This window comes from Stomoxys calcitrans, chromosome 3 (genome assembly GCF_963082655.1).
Source record: "Stomoxys calcitrans chromosome 3, idStoCalc2.1, whole genome shotgun sequence".
NCBI classification, from domain to species: domain Eukaryota; kingdom Metazoa; phylum Arthropoda; class Insecta; order Diptera; family Muscidae; genus Stomoxys; species Stomoxys calcitrans.
Window position 1 is genome coordinate 197,523,844 of NC_081554.1, and position 15,419 is coordinate 197,539,262.

At 38.9% G+C, this 15,419-nt stretch overlaps 3 protein-coding genes across 3 annotated transcripts; 2 read left to right on the plus strand and 1 right to left on the minus strand.

Annotated features, from left to right (window-relative positions):
• The first annotated feature begins 1,623 nt into the window (after positions 1-1,623).
• On the plus strand, positions 1,624-10,148 carry LOC106088360 (daxx-like protein). The gene is made up of 4 exons (XM_013253840.2): positions 1,624-1,920; positions 6,525-8,264; positions 8,327-8,555; positions 8,641-10,148. Exons 1-4 carry the CDS (start codon positions 1,879-1,881, stop codon positions 9,681-9,683), a joined length of 3,054 nt encoding a protein of 1,017 aa, XP_013109294.2. The 5' UTR covers positions 1,624-1,878; the 3' UTR covers positions 9,684-10,148.
• Positions 10,149-13,176: 3,028 nt separating this feature from the next.
• LOC106088200 (coatomer subunit epsilon) lies at positions 13,177-14,345 on the plus strand. Its single transcript, XM_013253606.2, has 2 exons — positions 13,177-13,280; positions 13,347-14,345. The coding sequence occupies exon 2, from the start codon at positions 13,351-13,353 to the stop codon at positions 14,254-14,256; it is 906 nt and encodes a 301-aa protein (XP_013109060.2). The 5' UTR covers positions 13,177-13,280; positions 13,347-13,350; the 3' UTR covers positions 14,257-14,345.
• LOC106088206 (PHD finger-like domain-containing protein 5A) lies at positions 14,312-15,042 on the minus strand. The gene is made up of 4 exons (XM_013253618.2): positions 14,891-15,042; positions 14,637-14,827; positions 14,485-14,570; positions 14,312-14,418 (listed from the first exon to the last, which is right to left on the minus strand). The coding sequence occupies exons 1-4, from the start codon at positions 14,940-14,942 to the stop codon at positions 14,412-14,414; spliced, it is 336 nt and encodes a 111-aa protein (XP_013109072.1). The 5' UTR covers positions 14,943-15,042; the 3' UTR covers positions 14,312-14,411.
• Positions 15,043-15,419: the final 377 nt, after the last annotated feature.

The following is a 15,419-nucleotide window of genomic DNA, read 5'->3' on the forward strand; positions in this document are numbered from 1 at the left end:
TTTACATAGGCCACTAAATCCGGATTTGTGTCCATTTCGAGAATTAAGTGCTAAAATTTGTATTTTTTGCACATACAAAAATAAATCCCATTTTCAGGATTTATTTTTAAATCCCAAATAAACCCGATTTCATGGCTGAATAATCGATAAAAGTACCAAAATATACAACTGTTTTCAAGAATTGTGTATGAAGGTGTGTAATATGCACATTCAAATATACGCATGTACGCTTGTGTATGTCACTTAAATCCAAGATATATTCATTTACAGGTAGCGGCAGTTGCCCAACAACAAAATATTGACCTTTTGCGGGTGCGTGTGTATTCGTGTGCGTACATGAGCAGAGAATATATGAGAAAGAAGATAACAACAAAGAGAATTCAAACAAAAATCTGTCATCTTAATACCGTCAAAGCTGGCCGGCTGCTAACAGCTATTCGCGTGAGACCACCTTTTTAAATCCGCCTTGATTGCTGACCACAATATATATGCTGAACACAATAAAAACGTTGTCAAAAACTTCCCTGTTGACCAATGAAAATCACTTCAATCGTAGTGTAAACGGGTTTTGGAGATTATCTCAAATCAATTGGATTGGGCTCTTGTGTAGTGGTGGTTTTAAGGTAAAACTGAGTATGCACCTCTGACTAAATTTTCGGTTGCAGCCAAGACGGATTTAAAAAGTTGGTCTCATGCGAGCAGCTGTTAACAGACGGCCAAGTTTGATGGTATTAAGATGTCAGATTTTCCTTGCATTCTCTATGTTGTCATCTTCTTTCTCCCATATTCTCAGCTCATGTACGCACACGTATACACACACGCACACAAATTTGTTTGCGCGTGTTGGCAAAACGTCGATCACCTTGATAACAAGATGGCCGATTGCACCATATGATATGTGGTTGTTGTAGAAATGAAACAACCTTTAATTGTTTCGCCATGGGTTGAAGCCAAGACATTTATGCAGCCACTAAAGAATATTTGTGTAGAATACAAGATGGCGACATACACCGATTTATACTTTTGACCGAATTTAAATAATTTTTAACTTTTAAAGTATATATGTGCTGTAATTAAAGGTTTTTATTTGCAAATAACTTCATTTCATGTTGAATAGAGCTATTTAAACATACATTTTCATGCGTTGTTGCAAGAAAAATTCATCAATGCGTGTTATGTCACCCTGTTACGCCAATAAAATTTCAGTTAAGCTGGGTACCGGCAAGGGAAATTTTCGTATATATCAATGCATTTCTTATGGAAACGATTATTTCGTTAGAGGTGCATACTGCGTTTAAAATGTAAGCAAAGTGGACAATGACCAGCACTGTCAAACAATATAATGTCGGCTGATCCAATGTGCTTGGCTGCAATCAAAAAAATTCCGCTAGAACTACGTACAGGCTCTAATACCAATTATTTTTGATACTCGTTCCCCATTTGAGTGGATGTTTCCCCGTTCTCTCCACTATTAACCGAAGCTGTAGGCAACTCTTAAAGTTTCTGCTAGAATAACCGAATATTTTGTGCAGAATGTACAGACTTTTTTTTTGTGCAGAACATACCGATTATTTTTGTGCAGAATTTTTGTAAACAAAAATACCCATTATTGCCAAGAATTGAGAATTGTCAACTCACACGTTTCTACGCTCAGTTCTCAATTTTAAGTGGAAAAAATGCAGATAATCGTCGTCGTCGTCGTTCATCGTCGTAGTAGTAGTTTATGAGAAAGAAGAGGTTGAAGTTGAATGTGTGTAGAAATAAAGTGCCGCCCGTCAACAAGAAAAATTTAAGAAATATTCAAAAAACTCATTCTGGTGGCTTAAAAAAGATACGAAAACAGAAATAATCGTAACAACGCTAAAATCAATAAATATAATGAGTTCAATTATTGTGCTGGATTCGTCCGATGAGGATGAGGTAAAAAAGCAAGGAAAAGTTTAAGAAAATGAATGAAAAAAGAAAGAGCTTAATGTGTGATGTGGGGTTTTGTTTATGAGTGTGTGTGCGTGGTGTTCTTATGTTTGTATAGGTGCACTGAAACTAAAAAACGATTACTTTTTGCGCGACTACTTAGTGATGACAAAACGAGCCATTAAAAGATTAACGATGCCAATGAGCATTGTTGCGAAATGGCAAATCAAAACAAATATGGAGGGAGAAGGCCGCAAAGTCAAATAAGAACGTTTAAAGAAAATGAAAAAAGCTTCCAATGAACAATACTTTTCAAATTCACCAGTGGCTGTTAAACTTACAATTAACTCGCTAATGTGCCAGACTAATTGTTGCGCCTTCTGACTACTTTTGGTCGTCTGCAAATAACCCCAAGTTTATCATCACTAACATTAGTGTATGTGTGTGTGAACGTTTGTGCCTTCTCTCTTTGCTTGCTGTCCGAGTCTACAATGCTCACTCTACACAACCCAAAAAACATATAAAAACAAAACATGTAAAAATCATCAATGTGTGTGTTGGGTACTGAGTCAATGTGTGCTATGCATTTCTATACATATTTCTAACATACACATCGGCACGGAGCGCTGTTTTCTGTGGCGGAGTGTGACAGTGCTTTTGCAGTATTGCCTTTTTATTGTTAATTACTCTTCTCAGAGTTTGTGTTGTACAGTTTACACCAAAAAATGTGATTGAATAACACGCAATTAGTCTAATAGACATCGTGACGAACGAATCTAGACCAAGTGGGAATGAAATGTTTTTATGGGGGAGAGTGAAAAAGTCTCCAAACTGTTAACAGAGCCCTGTTAACGATGGGTTCCCGCGTTTTATATCGATTTTGAAATAAACATTTTTAACATAAATGTTGCTTGCACCAATGGTGATTGTAAGCAAAAGCCCTCCAGTTTTTGTTATAATTGTAATTATGAGAAATCTTATCAATTCAATTCGTGAAAAGAAGTAACAATCATGGTGTAAAAACAAGATTGAATAAAAAAAGGTAGTAAAGGTGTTCTAAGTAAATAGCACCTTTAGTTTATATGAAATTTGGTACATACCTATGTATGCAGACATACGTACACAGAAAAAAATAAATAAAAATCGGCTTCAATCACGAAATTAATTGTTCCAGTTCATTTTTTAATTGAAACTACTTTAATCACGAAAATGATAATATCAATCACCGCTTTTGAAGTAATTGAAAAAAAAAATTCAAATAAAAAACTGCATATTCATTTAAAAAAATGGTTAAAAATTTTCGAAAATTTCAATTAAATTAGAATCGGCGGTCATGGAATTGCTATAAATTTATCGAAATTTGGAATACATGGACCTCTGAAATCTCCTATCGGTTATATCGTGTGGGACGATATGTAATATGGTGCTTAAGTAATTTCAATTTAAAGCTACATTTCCTTTTTCTTCGACTGCAGTGGAGTGGTGCATCATGAATTCTTGCCACAAGGTCGTACGGTCAATACGGAACACTATAATCAATATATCAGAGGGATTACTTTGAAGAGGGCAAAATAGTTATTGATGAATAAAAAAATACGTTTTTTATACAAAATTTTAAATAACAGTTATTTTTAATCAGACCTCTAGATGCTGAGAAAACCGAATATTTTTTTTTGTCTTTAAGTTGCCATTTTGCTTAGATGTCCCCAAGCACAAATTCCTGGGAGAAAACAACATAAAAACTCCACAATACATGTTAATGGAATGGAATAGTAATATCCCAGGATTCACTGAATAAGGCTAAGCCAAGCCATCAGTCGACATACAATTTTTTCTAATTTTTTTTCCAGTACTTGGCATTGAGAATGTCAAATTGTTCTCTTTTTACATTCATTCTTTGTCAATCAGCGGATTTGACATCCTTAATGGTGTTTATGGGGCCTATCCACGTAATTTTTTCGCATGTGACCTTATGCAAGTCTACATTGACTCGTTTTGCTTATGTCGTTTTAAAAACATCTCAACCGTTCATACTAGTTCAGAATTCGTTGAATGAGGTTAAGCCAAGCGATCAGTCGACATAATTTTTTTTTTAATTTTTGGCAGTACTTGACATTGATGATGTCAACTTGTTCTCCTTTTACTTTCATTCTTTGTTTACGTTTTTCCCTGTATGACCTTCTATTAGTGAATGCTGGCGATCAGCCGACATGCATTTTTTTTTAATTTTTGACAGTACTTGGCATTGAGGATAGCAATTTGTTCTCTTTTTTTACATTCATTCTTTGTTTACGTCTTCTCCTAATTGATGACATTTTCAATCGGCAAATTTGACATCCTTAATGATGTTCATGGGGCCTACCCACTATATGTTTTTGCAAGCGAACTAACCTTTTATTAGTGAATCCTGACACTAGTTGAGATATTTTGGAAATTGTGTTTTTTCACACTTCAGCGTAAATGTATAAATTTTGTTGATTTTATATATATATATTTTTTTTTTTGAAAAAAGTAGGTTTTTAATTGTTTGACATTATTCAGTGCTTTATTCACGTGTGTCGTGTGGTCCCTGGTCACAATCTGGACATACATTTTGCACGTCGGCATCAATCCTTGCTCTGTAGGAGTTGAGGCGGCTGAATCTGCTGGATCGTAATTGGGCCAGAACTACACTGGTTTGCCGGGGAAGATCAATTTCTTCAGGTGCAATGGGAGGCTGTCGTTCTCCAAGGGCTACATTCACCGCATCTGCGACAGTGTCTGCATGAATGTTGTCTAGACCCGCTTGCTTTGAAGGTTCTCTCTTGTAGCGCTGAACTTCACGCTCTATATCATGAAGATCTAACTTAAGGCTTCTGGGCGGTATTGCTTAGACAGCATGTAGTTACTTCTTCGCACTGGTAGGATCTTTGTCTCCTGTTGGAGGTGATCCACATGAGAACTGAGGAGACAGCCTGTCGTAGTTCGGAGGGCGGGCTTTTGACGGATCTGAATATTATTCCACTGCGTGTCACAGAGCTGACGAGACCACACTGGCACTGCATAACTTACCACAGACCGGCCAATTGCTTTGTACGTGTTCAACAAGGTTTCTTTGTTAGTACCCCAAGTTGTTGTTGTTGTAGCAGTCTGCGCACAATGGGGCGGCAGCCCTTGGCGTACAACCGGCTGCCATGGGAGTGCTGCCGGCAAGTGTATTGAGGGCCTAGTTTTTACTTTTGACTTTATCGCAAATTGTTGTGGCATGTGGGGAGAACATGTAAGAGCTGTCAAATGAGTCGCAAAGTATTTTGGGACACTTGATGGTCGGAATCATTTATCCATCGACCGTCACTTTCAGCTCAGTTGTTGTTTTTGTTGTAGCAGTGTGTTGTACACTAAGGCGGCAGCCCTTGCCGATAAAGGAATCCATCGGGTCAATTGCTTTCAGCTCATAGTCACCTGACGTGTATTTGTTTCTGAAGATTTGGTACCAGAAATCTTTAGATTTCTTGCAGTGAAATATGAGCAAGTTCGTTGAGGTAGACGTTCAACCTACCGTAGATGTCATCAATGGGTCGGGTGGGCATGATGCCATGATCGTACAATCGGTGTGTGTTCTCAGTGATCTAATAATATGTGTAGTAGGATTGGTTGCGCCGATGAACTGTTGACGTGTGCTCTATTTTTATAAGCGGGAAATACATCTGACATTTTGGCATCAATTCTAGCACTCTCCCAGTATCAATCAACGAGAATGGCTTTCATTCGGTAGCTGTTCACCGCATCTGTAATAATGCCCTCGTGGATTTTATTTAGGCCCGGTTTTTGGCTTCGCTTCAAAAGAATTTTTGTCCTTCCTTTCTGCTCTAGCATCGGTTGAACCAGTATATTTAGTCCGCTTGTTTTTGTTGTAGCCACATTTTCATGTTGTGGAGACGAACCTTTTCAAGCTCCAGTAGGTGAGCAAGCTCATTCCGCCGCGGGATGTTCTCGTCGGGATTGGACCCCCTGGCGTTCAGAGTCATAGTGGACATGCTTACCTCCGAGATGCGGTGTCCTTATATGGGCATTAAACTTCAATTCTCAGAGATAGTACTATTCGCCAAATACTGAGTGCTTATGATGCTCGATATGACAATGCGAGTTATTGGCGCCTTTAAATAACCAATGGCCAACCTGTTCCCGCGGCGATCAGTCCGTTAAACCGGAACGAGCTTGCACATCTACAGTAGCATAACGAGGGTCGCCACCTCCACGTGCAAATGTGGTTACAACAACAACATCTGTCCCAATTGCTTCATGAGTGTACCCTGAATTAGGGGTCTGCAACAGCAGGTAGTAATCTATCTCTCATTATGATGACGACGGCAACAGCACAGGCAACCACTTTCAAACAATCTTCTTTGAAGGACTTGAGATGTTCTTTTGTGTATTGTCTATTTAGACGCTCTCTTATTTATGAAGCATTGTCTACCTCCCAACAACAGTGGTGGAAAAATCACATCGAGTGAATTCCGAGATACCGAGATATATGTATTCAGTGCAGCTTTTATTAAAACCAATATCGCCTTTAATTTCTTAAGCTCTTCGAATAATTAAATTATGTTTTTTTTTTTTTCTATTTGTAGAGTCCACCAAAGAAGCCACATCTGAAAGCCTCTTCAGATCTTTCCAGTCTGCCGCATGGTTCGATAAAAAATCACACTACAAAACAAAGGATACCAAGTGGTATAACAGTAACACAACGACAAGCACCCACAGCAGTTCCGATCTCTATTGCCCCAGTCAATGCTGCACATCCGCCAAAGACACCTGCATCATTAGGAGGAACAAGGGTAAATCATGCCATCACAAATTTTATTAATGATGAACGCCAGACACCTACACCACCAAAAAACCATGGCGGAGGTCTGGCTGCACCCTTGCAAAGGAAGCGAAAGACTCCTACGCCTCCGCAAGCAATGCCAAGGTTGGCACCAAAACCCTTTGCCAGCATGATGTCGTCACCTGCTGTGGCTGCCACTACTATGTCCCCGCTACCGGCTATAATGCCCATGATTACAGGAGTTCATTCCATGGCCGCTGGCGCTACACCGCCATTGCAGTTAATGGCTACACCGCCACACAATTTGGGAGCATTCACTGGTCTTAATGAACAGATGCTCATGAATTCCCATATGTTTCACACAAATCTGCCACCTAATACCACCATCACAGCCCACACTAATCCCAATCAAAATAATCTAAATAATAATTTCAAAATTCATTTGCCACCTAAAACCGCATCAACACCGTCGCCTGCCGCATCTCCTGCTTCATCGTCGGCGCCAAAAACGCCTTCCCCCCAGCTAATGGCATCTCAAGGCTCACGCACTGAGAAATCTTCAAAGCGAGCAAAACTAACGACTGTCCTAAAGTCATCCGACGATGCCTGGGTACAACAACGTCAGAAACATCAATCAAAAATCGACAAACATCGCGATGATGTTATAGAATTGACCATGGAATCTCCAAAGTCGTCGTCGTCGCGGCAACAACAAACCCCGCTCACATCACCTTCCACCCCAAAGTCTCAAAAATCTCCGCCAAGCGATATTTTGGATTTGACAGATAGTCCAGATAGGAATGTCATCAATCTGACAGACACCCCACGCAGTATTAAAGACGTTTCCCGCGACAAGCAAACCAATGGTGGTGATACACCGCCCATAAAGAGCAGCGTAAACACCAATGGCAAAGATATACGATCGCCGGAAGCCAATAAGGATACTGAGGCAAAGCCCAAACTACCGTCCAAGCAACCCCTCGAACCCGAGTTCGCGGAGCTGATAAAGGTGTGTCGCGAAGCCGATAAATCCGATGACATGGCAAAACTAATCAAGAGTAAACTCGTCAAGTACTACTATGAAGTTCATGAAGATTTTGTGAAATCGAAGAGTTTTCGCAAAAGCATACGAAAGGTTGTGGAGGCTATTCGTGCTGAGCCAGACTTAGTTTACTATAATCTTAAGACTATTGTAGAGGAACTGAAAATACGGCGTAAAGCTAAAATTGTAGAAGTTCCTACCCCATTAACACCCACAATAAAAACCGAGGAAATTGCGCCTACCACCACCACAGCAACTGATGACTCCAACTCATCACCCACTGAGGTTGCATCAACTTCAGCCTCCGCTGCAAATCCGAATGCTGCAACATCTAGCGCCTCCACAGGCAATAAAAAGCTGGATGAGCAGATTAAGAAGCTAAATAAGGCATTATACGTTCTGACCAAACGTATAGAAGTACTGGAGGAAACGGCTGTCGACTGGGATGATGATGATTCTAGTTTTCTTCAAGTGGAGCGCTTCAAGAAAAGGGCTTGCCAGGTAAGAATGAGTCATTGGTAACATTTTGCCAACACTAATCGCCCCTTGTTTTGTCCTTTCAGATTTACGAAAAAATATGCGACCTTACGGGAGAAAGTAAGAACGCACGACGTTTGGTGAAGAAGCCCATTAAGTTCAATGAAACCCGCATACCACAATTCAACAAAACATTGCAGGCGTTTATAAATCGCACAAAGGAATTCCCCGACTATTTTGATGTGCTTCGCATGTTGGAGCACTGCAACCGAACCTATAGTCTGGGCTTGGTCAATTTCGAAATGAGAAATATAGGTGAGGTGATAGATCGCTTGGCACAGAAGGAAGTATAGCATTGGGCTCGTTAACGATTTCTTTCCTTTCTCTCTCCAATTTATAGCGCAAGATGCATTCATTAAAGTGGGCAAACTTTTACAATCGAGGCGCAAGGCGGAATTGTACGAAACTGTGACACACTATGGGGGGAATGTTAAAGATCCGGCACAAAGTGATCCCGTGTTAGCAGCTAAGCTAAGTGAAAATCAAAAGAACCATAAGAAAATCAGTGATATTTTGGAAAAATATGCCCGAAGGCAAGACATGCCGGAGGAGGAGGAAGATGAGAATAAGTCTGAAAAGAAAGAAAAAGAAGTTGTGAAGGATACGTCCATGACTGCCGACATAGTAGTGAGTACAGCGGAAGGCCCCGTAGCAGCAGTTATTGCGGGAGTAGTTGCGGATGCCTGCGAAGAAACTGAATCAGTAGTTGGAGCAAAGAAGGATTTGGAGCAGGACACTTCTCCCAAAGAGGCCAGTTTAATGGTGCCAGACGAAAGTGAAGAGGAAGACGACGATGACGAGGAGGAGGACGATGATGAATTAAATCTCGAAGAGCAAGTGGAAACACTGGCCAACGGAGAAATTTCAGACAATGAATCTGACACAGAAACCAGAGCGGAAAACAGCAAAGATGCAATAGCAGACAAAACGGAATTAGGGGCAGATGTTGTATTGGCTTCAGAAAAAGTGTCTATAGATGACTGTCTAGATGTTTCAGAAATTCACGACGAGATTTTTCAAACAGCCAACGAAAAAGACTTGCGGGAAAGTAATAAGAGTTACGATGCGAAAACAGTCATCAACCCAGCTGTAAGGGATTGCTTGAATCCGCCCAATGGAAAAATCAAAGAATCCATTAAGGTCGTCGATATTTGCAACAACTCTACCAGCCCCTTGAATGCCTTGGTAGACCCCCCTGCAACTACTACGACTACAACCACCACCGCCATTGCAGATCTAAAGATAGTCCCTGTTTCTAGTCTAAACACTGAGAATTCACTGAGATCTCCCAAAAACAGCGAGTGTAACACTAAAATAACTTCACAGTCGGCTGGTGTTGTCAAATCTTTGGAGGAAATTGTTATATCCGATGAGGAATCATAGTGTCTACTTGATTTATCTATGCCTAAGTTCTCTTAATTATTTATTTATTATATACATATATAAATATCTTTATATATACATGTACATTTAGAATAATTCTTGATTTTTTTTTTGTTGTTTTTATGTTTGTTTCCAATTAAGATGTGTTCCAATTTTAATTTACTTGTACTTTTATTCTCTTTAGGTTTAGATGTGGCTTTGTAAGCTGTACATATTCCTATTATCTAATAATTAGTGGCCCCTATCTCCTAAACAACATACATTTTTTAACAAGAACGAGTTTTTCTCAAAAATTGCGTTTCAATGTAAATACTACCCACTGCAAATGAAGAAATATCTTTTATATAAAGTCATACTTACAGTAAGCAGAAAAAACTAAGAATAAGAAGATCGGATATATGAATGAATATAAATAAAATTTATATTTTGTAACCATTTCATTATCATGGCAATGATGTGTATGTATATGATTTTGTTTTTATACACTAAGAGAATTTTGTTTTGCAGTGCATGTGCGGACCGAACTTTGGATACCCAGCACCTCGGGTATATATGTAAACCACCATTTGTCGTAAATGCATAATTTACGCCCCAATTCGATTTGGACCAAATTCGACACGGACATTGAGAGGTCTAATAAGTTCAAGCCATTGTTCAATTTTGCGGAACAAAATATTGGTCTTTTTGGTAGTCATATTCATACATAGACCAATCTGAACCATATACGACACGGATGTCGAAAAGCCGAACATAAGTTACTGTGTCAAATTTGAGCGAAATCCGATTATAAATGTGACTTTTATGGGGAGATATATCCAAATCTGAACCGATCTGGGCCAAAATGAAGAGGAATGTCGAAGGACCTTACACAACTCACTGTCCCAAATTTCGGCGAAATCGAACAATAAATGTGCCTTTTAGGGGGCCCAAAACCTTAAATCGAGAGATCGGTCTATATGGCAGCTATATCCAAATCTGAACCGATCTGAATGAAATTGCAGAAAGTTGTCGAAGAGCCTAACGCAACTCACAGTCCCAAATTTCAGCGAAAGCGAACAATAAATGCATCTTTTATGGGCTTAAAAACTTATATCGAGAGATCGGTCTATATGGCAGCTATATCCAAATCAGCTATATCCAAATCCAAATTATAGAAGAATGTTCAAGGGCCTAACACAACTCACTTCCCCAAATTTCGGCGACATCGGACAATAAATGCGCCTTTTATGGGCCCAAGATCTTAAATCGAGAGATCGGTCTATATGGCAGCTATATTTAAATCTGGACCGATCTGGGGCAAATTGAAGAAGGATATCGAAAGGCCCAACTCAAATTTCGGTTTTTATGGACGTAAGATCCTAGATCGCCGGATCGGTCTATATGGGGGCTATATCAAGATATAGTCCGCTATATCCCATCCTCGAACTTAACCTGCTTATGGACAATAAAAGAATCTGTGCAAAGTTTCAGCTCAATAGCTCCATTTTTAAATACTGTAGCGTGATTTCAACAGACAGACGGATGGACATGGCTAGTTCGTCTTAGATTTTTACGCTGACCAAGAAGATACTTAATAGGGTCGGAAATGGATATTTCGATGTGTTGCAAACGGAATGACAAAATGAATACACCCCATCCTTCGGTGGTGGGTATAAAAAGTGCATATCCAATTCAAAAAATAATTGGACATTTCTTAAATTTGCAATTAACTTTTTAATTGATCCAATCAAAGAAATAATTGTAATTTTTTAATTTTTAATTGACCCAATTGATTGATATTTTCGAATTATCCAATTATTTCATTGGATCAATTAAAAATGTAATTGAAAATATTGAAAAGATGCAAATCTTATATTCCCCCTTATTCCCGTTGTCCAAGGCGAATATCGACAGCAGTTGTAAACAGAGGCGCGATGTAGTTTAGAATACAATTAACTTATATATCGATCGTTTGGCAAAACTGTGTTTTCGCAAAAAAATCGAATACCCCCTAATTTTGACCCTAGGTACCTGAATATGAAGTCTGTTTTTGGGGCTCAGGACCGTGGATTTCCCTAGGGGCCAAAAACCCCCCCTGGGGGAAGTAGTCGAACCTAGGGAATATGGATGTCAAAGGAAAAGTATTGATTAGATTACGAATATGCAATCAAATGTCCAAAATATTGACCCGGGAGGGACCTATGGGATCTTGAGAATTTTGACCCCTATTTGGAAAATTTACGAAATTGTTATTGTTATTGCCCGTTAACCCTTCCCGGGTCTAAATTTTGTTTGCATATTCGCAATCTACAGTACATCCGATCGTTTTGGTCAAATTTGGTAGACGAATTCAAATTATGTGATACCAAATATGTAAACGAATTTTCTGGATCGATTATGGATTGCAACTCAACTGCAGTTGCGTTGCCAGGAAATAAACAGCCCAAATCTGAAAACTCCCAGGGGATGAATTTTTCCCTCGAATAAAATCCTTCTATTCTGATTGAATGTAAGGTAAAATTTGGGTGAGGGAATTTCAAATTTTCGACAACAGCTGTTTTACTTCAGCTGTTTTATTTTGGATAAATATTTGACTACTTTTTTTCGAAAAAGAATATAAAATGGAAAATTCAGCAAAAAGAAGATATGAAGTTTGTTAAAATAGTTTACAAACATGTTTCCATGCAACAATCGTTGGCTAAAATGAGATGCTTCCAAAGTGGACTGATGGACAGATAAATAGTTTGTGTCATGTTGTCCTAGTTGCATGCGGGGCAAACATCCTGAACGTTGGCGTTTTCCCTTGCCAAAAGAAGATTAGGTAGCTGAATCTACCGGATCGTTTTTGGGCAGAACTATTTTCGTGAGTAGTATAGAGATGTGCTCTACTTCGTCGCAATGAATGTTGTGATGATCTACAATACATGATTCTAAAGGCCTACTTTTATAGAGCTACAACTTGAAGATCTAATCGACATTTTTGGGCGGCCGTTTTTCTTTGTGGTTGAGGCGGCTATTGCCCGTTGGCAACACAACTGGAGTTAAGTTGCTATTCATAATCGACCCTCTCGTCTTCGATAACCATAATACCATTTTGTAAAAATTTCGACATTCGACTACGCCATCACCAATCCGAATAAAAATGTAGGGTGCACCATGACATAATTAGTAGTGGTAGTGTACCGTTGACAGCTGAAAATGATTTTTTCTCGCGAAGTGCACTATCTGTCAACAAGTTTTGGTTCTGTGTGTGTATTATAGTTAAGAACCATAACTCACACAAACAACGGAAAATGGTGCGAACTAGTAACATACACAAAATCAGAGTTGCACTTATCACTGATTTTGACAGATAGTGCACTCAATATTTTGTTGTTGGGTAACCGCCACTACCTGTGAATAAATATTACTTGGTTTGTGGGAGTTATTTTATTTTCATATAATGAAACAAAATATGTCGAAAACGGCAAGAAATCTTTAAGTGTGAACAGCTTAATGTTGTGAGTACTCTTGCGCTACTGAATACTCAGCAAATTCAGTAACTTACCCTACAGCTGTTGTTCGCCGTTGTCAGAAATAAAACATAACACGTCATATCATATATACCACGGGATAAATGTAAAGGAGCATATTTAATACATTTTGGAAACAGCTGAATTAATTTGTATATTACTCCAATTCTAGAAAAATGAGCAAAATGTCCCAAGAGGAAGACACCAATTCAACACTTTTCTATGCCAGAAATGAATATTACATTGGCAACTTTATGGGATCGGTGAATTTTGTCCTGCCCGAACAGGGCACTGCGGGTGCAGAGCTCTTGTCGTACATGTATCTATCTTACTTGGCTATGGATTCGGGAAGATTAATTGCCAGCGATATCAAGGAGACGAATAACACACCTCTACTGGCCTTGCGTTACATCAATGAGGCTTTTGAACAACCGAACAAAGTGGAAGATATTCTAAATAAATTGACCGATAAGGTAGCTGGTGAGGATGATGAAACCAACATTTGGCGCATAGCCACCGCTATTGTATATTGCTACGACGAGCAATTCGAAAATGCTTTAAAGATTCTGCATGGATCTACGAATTTGGAATCCATGGCTTTATCGGTACAATGCTTGCTACGATTGAATCGTATGGATTTGGCCAAACAGTTAGTAGCTAAAATGCAAGAAATCTCAGACGACCATACCTTGACACAGCTGGCCCAAGCTTGGGTTGCGTTGTCATCGGGGACAGAGTCAATGCAGGATGCATTCCATATTTATCAAGAATTCTGCGAGAAGTATAAACCTACGCCACTACTATTGAATGGTCAAGCTGTGGTCCACCTGGGCTTGGAAAGATATGAAGAAGCCGAAGCTGTGCTTAGGGAAGCTTTGACCAAAAAACATAACGATTATGACACTTTGATAAACATGATGGTTCTGGCCCACTTGACTGGCAAATCTCAAGAAACTATACAAAGGTATTGGGAACAGTTGCGTCAGTTCTATCCAAAAAGTCATTTCATCAAAGACTTCAATAAGAAGTCTGATGAATTTGACAAACTTTGTTTGAAGTATTCCATAGAAGGCATGGCCTGAATGGTAACCATTATAAGATTTATGAACATACCTACTATATAATTATGCATACAAATTACAATAAAAATATACATTTATTTTCTTTCTTATATATTTGACATGTCATTTCATAGGAAAATTCATTAAAAAGGTAATCGCTACATTTCCAGTACGAACTAATAACTGCAATAAATGGGAAGATATGAAACTAGAACTGAGATTTAACAATATCATATAAATGTTACTCACTTTTGTTTGAATCCATATTTCTTCCTTTCATAGAACAAATCTGTTTTAGAACTACCCAGATTAACAATCTTCGGACAGCCGTCTCTCTAGGAAAGGAAAATATTTTAGATGAACACTACAAAAGTATTTAAATACGAAAAAAATACACATACATCCTTTTCCTGAGTGGTGCATTCTTTGCAATAGTAGGCATCTGAAACTCCAGGTCCACCGCATATAACGCATCTTCCCTGATAGGACCCATAGTTACATTCGTCACATATTCGCACCAAAGTACAGGGCCTCACATACGAATCGCATATAACACATTTGCCATCACATTTTTCGCATAACCGGCCAATGGCTGAAAAAGCAGTTCCCGCATAACTTAATATCAATCCCAGTGCATATCTAACAGTTAACTCACCTACGCCGGGCTGCTTGCGACAAAAAATTAAATCTGGATGATGTTTCGCCATGATTATATTTTGTTAATAATGCTATATATTTTAATATAGAAATGCATAAGAAAACGGAAATGTTTTGTTTACGTTCGACCAAAGCACATATGTCACAGCACACACATTCACTTTGCGTTGATAACAACAATTTAATGATGCTATATTAAAGCCAATGGTGTCAACACACGAGGCAACTTAATGTAGAACTGCCGTTTACACAGCGATTAGTTTTATGCATATTTTAAGTTAAAAAGGCGCCAGAAATACCGCTCAGACTCACGGAGAAGCAATTAAAGGTGGTCTCATTTGTAAAACAATATGCCATCTTGTCGTTAAGCTGCCGTACTTTTGCCAACACATGCAAAGAAATTTGTGTGCGTGTGTGTACACGTGTGCGTACATGAGGAGATAATAATACAAAAATCTGTCATTTTAATACCGTCAAACATGGTCAGCTGTTCGCGTGAGACCAACTTTTTAATCCACCTTGACACA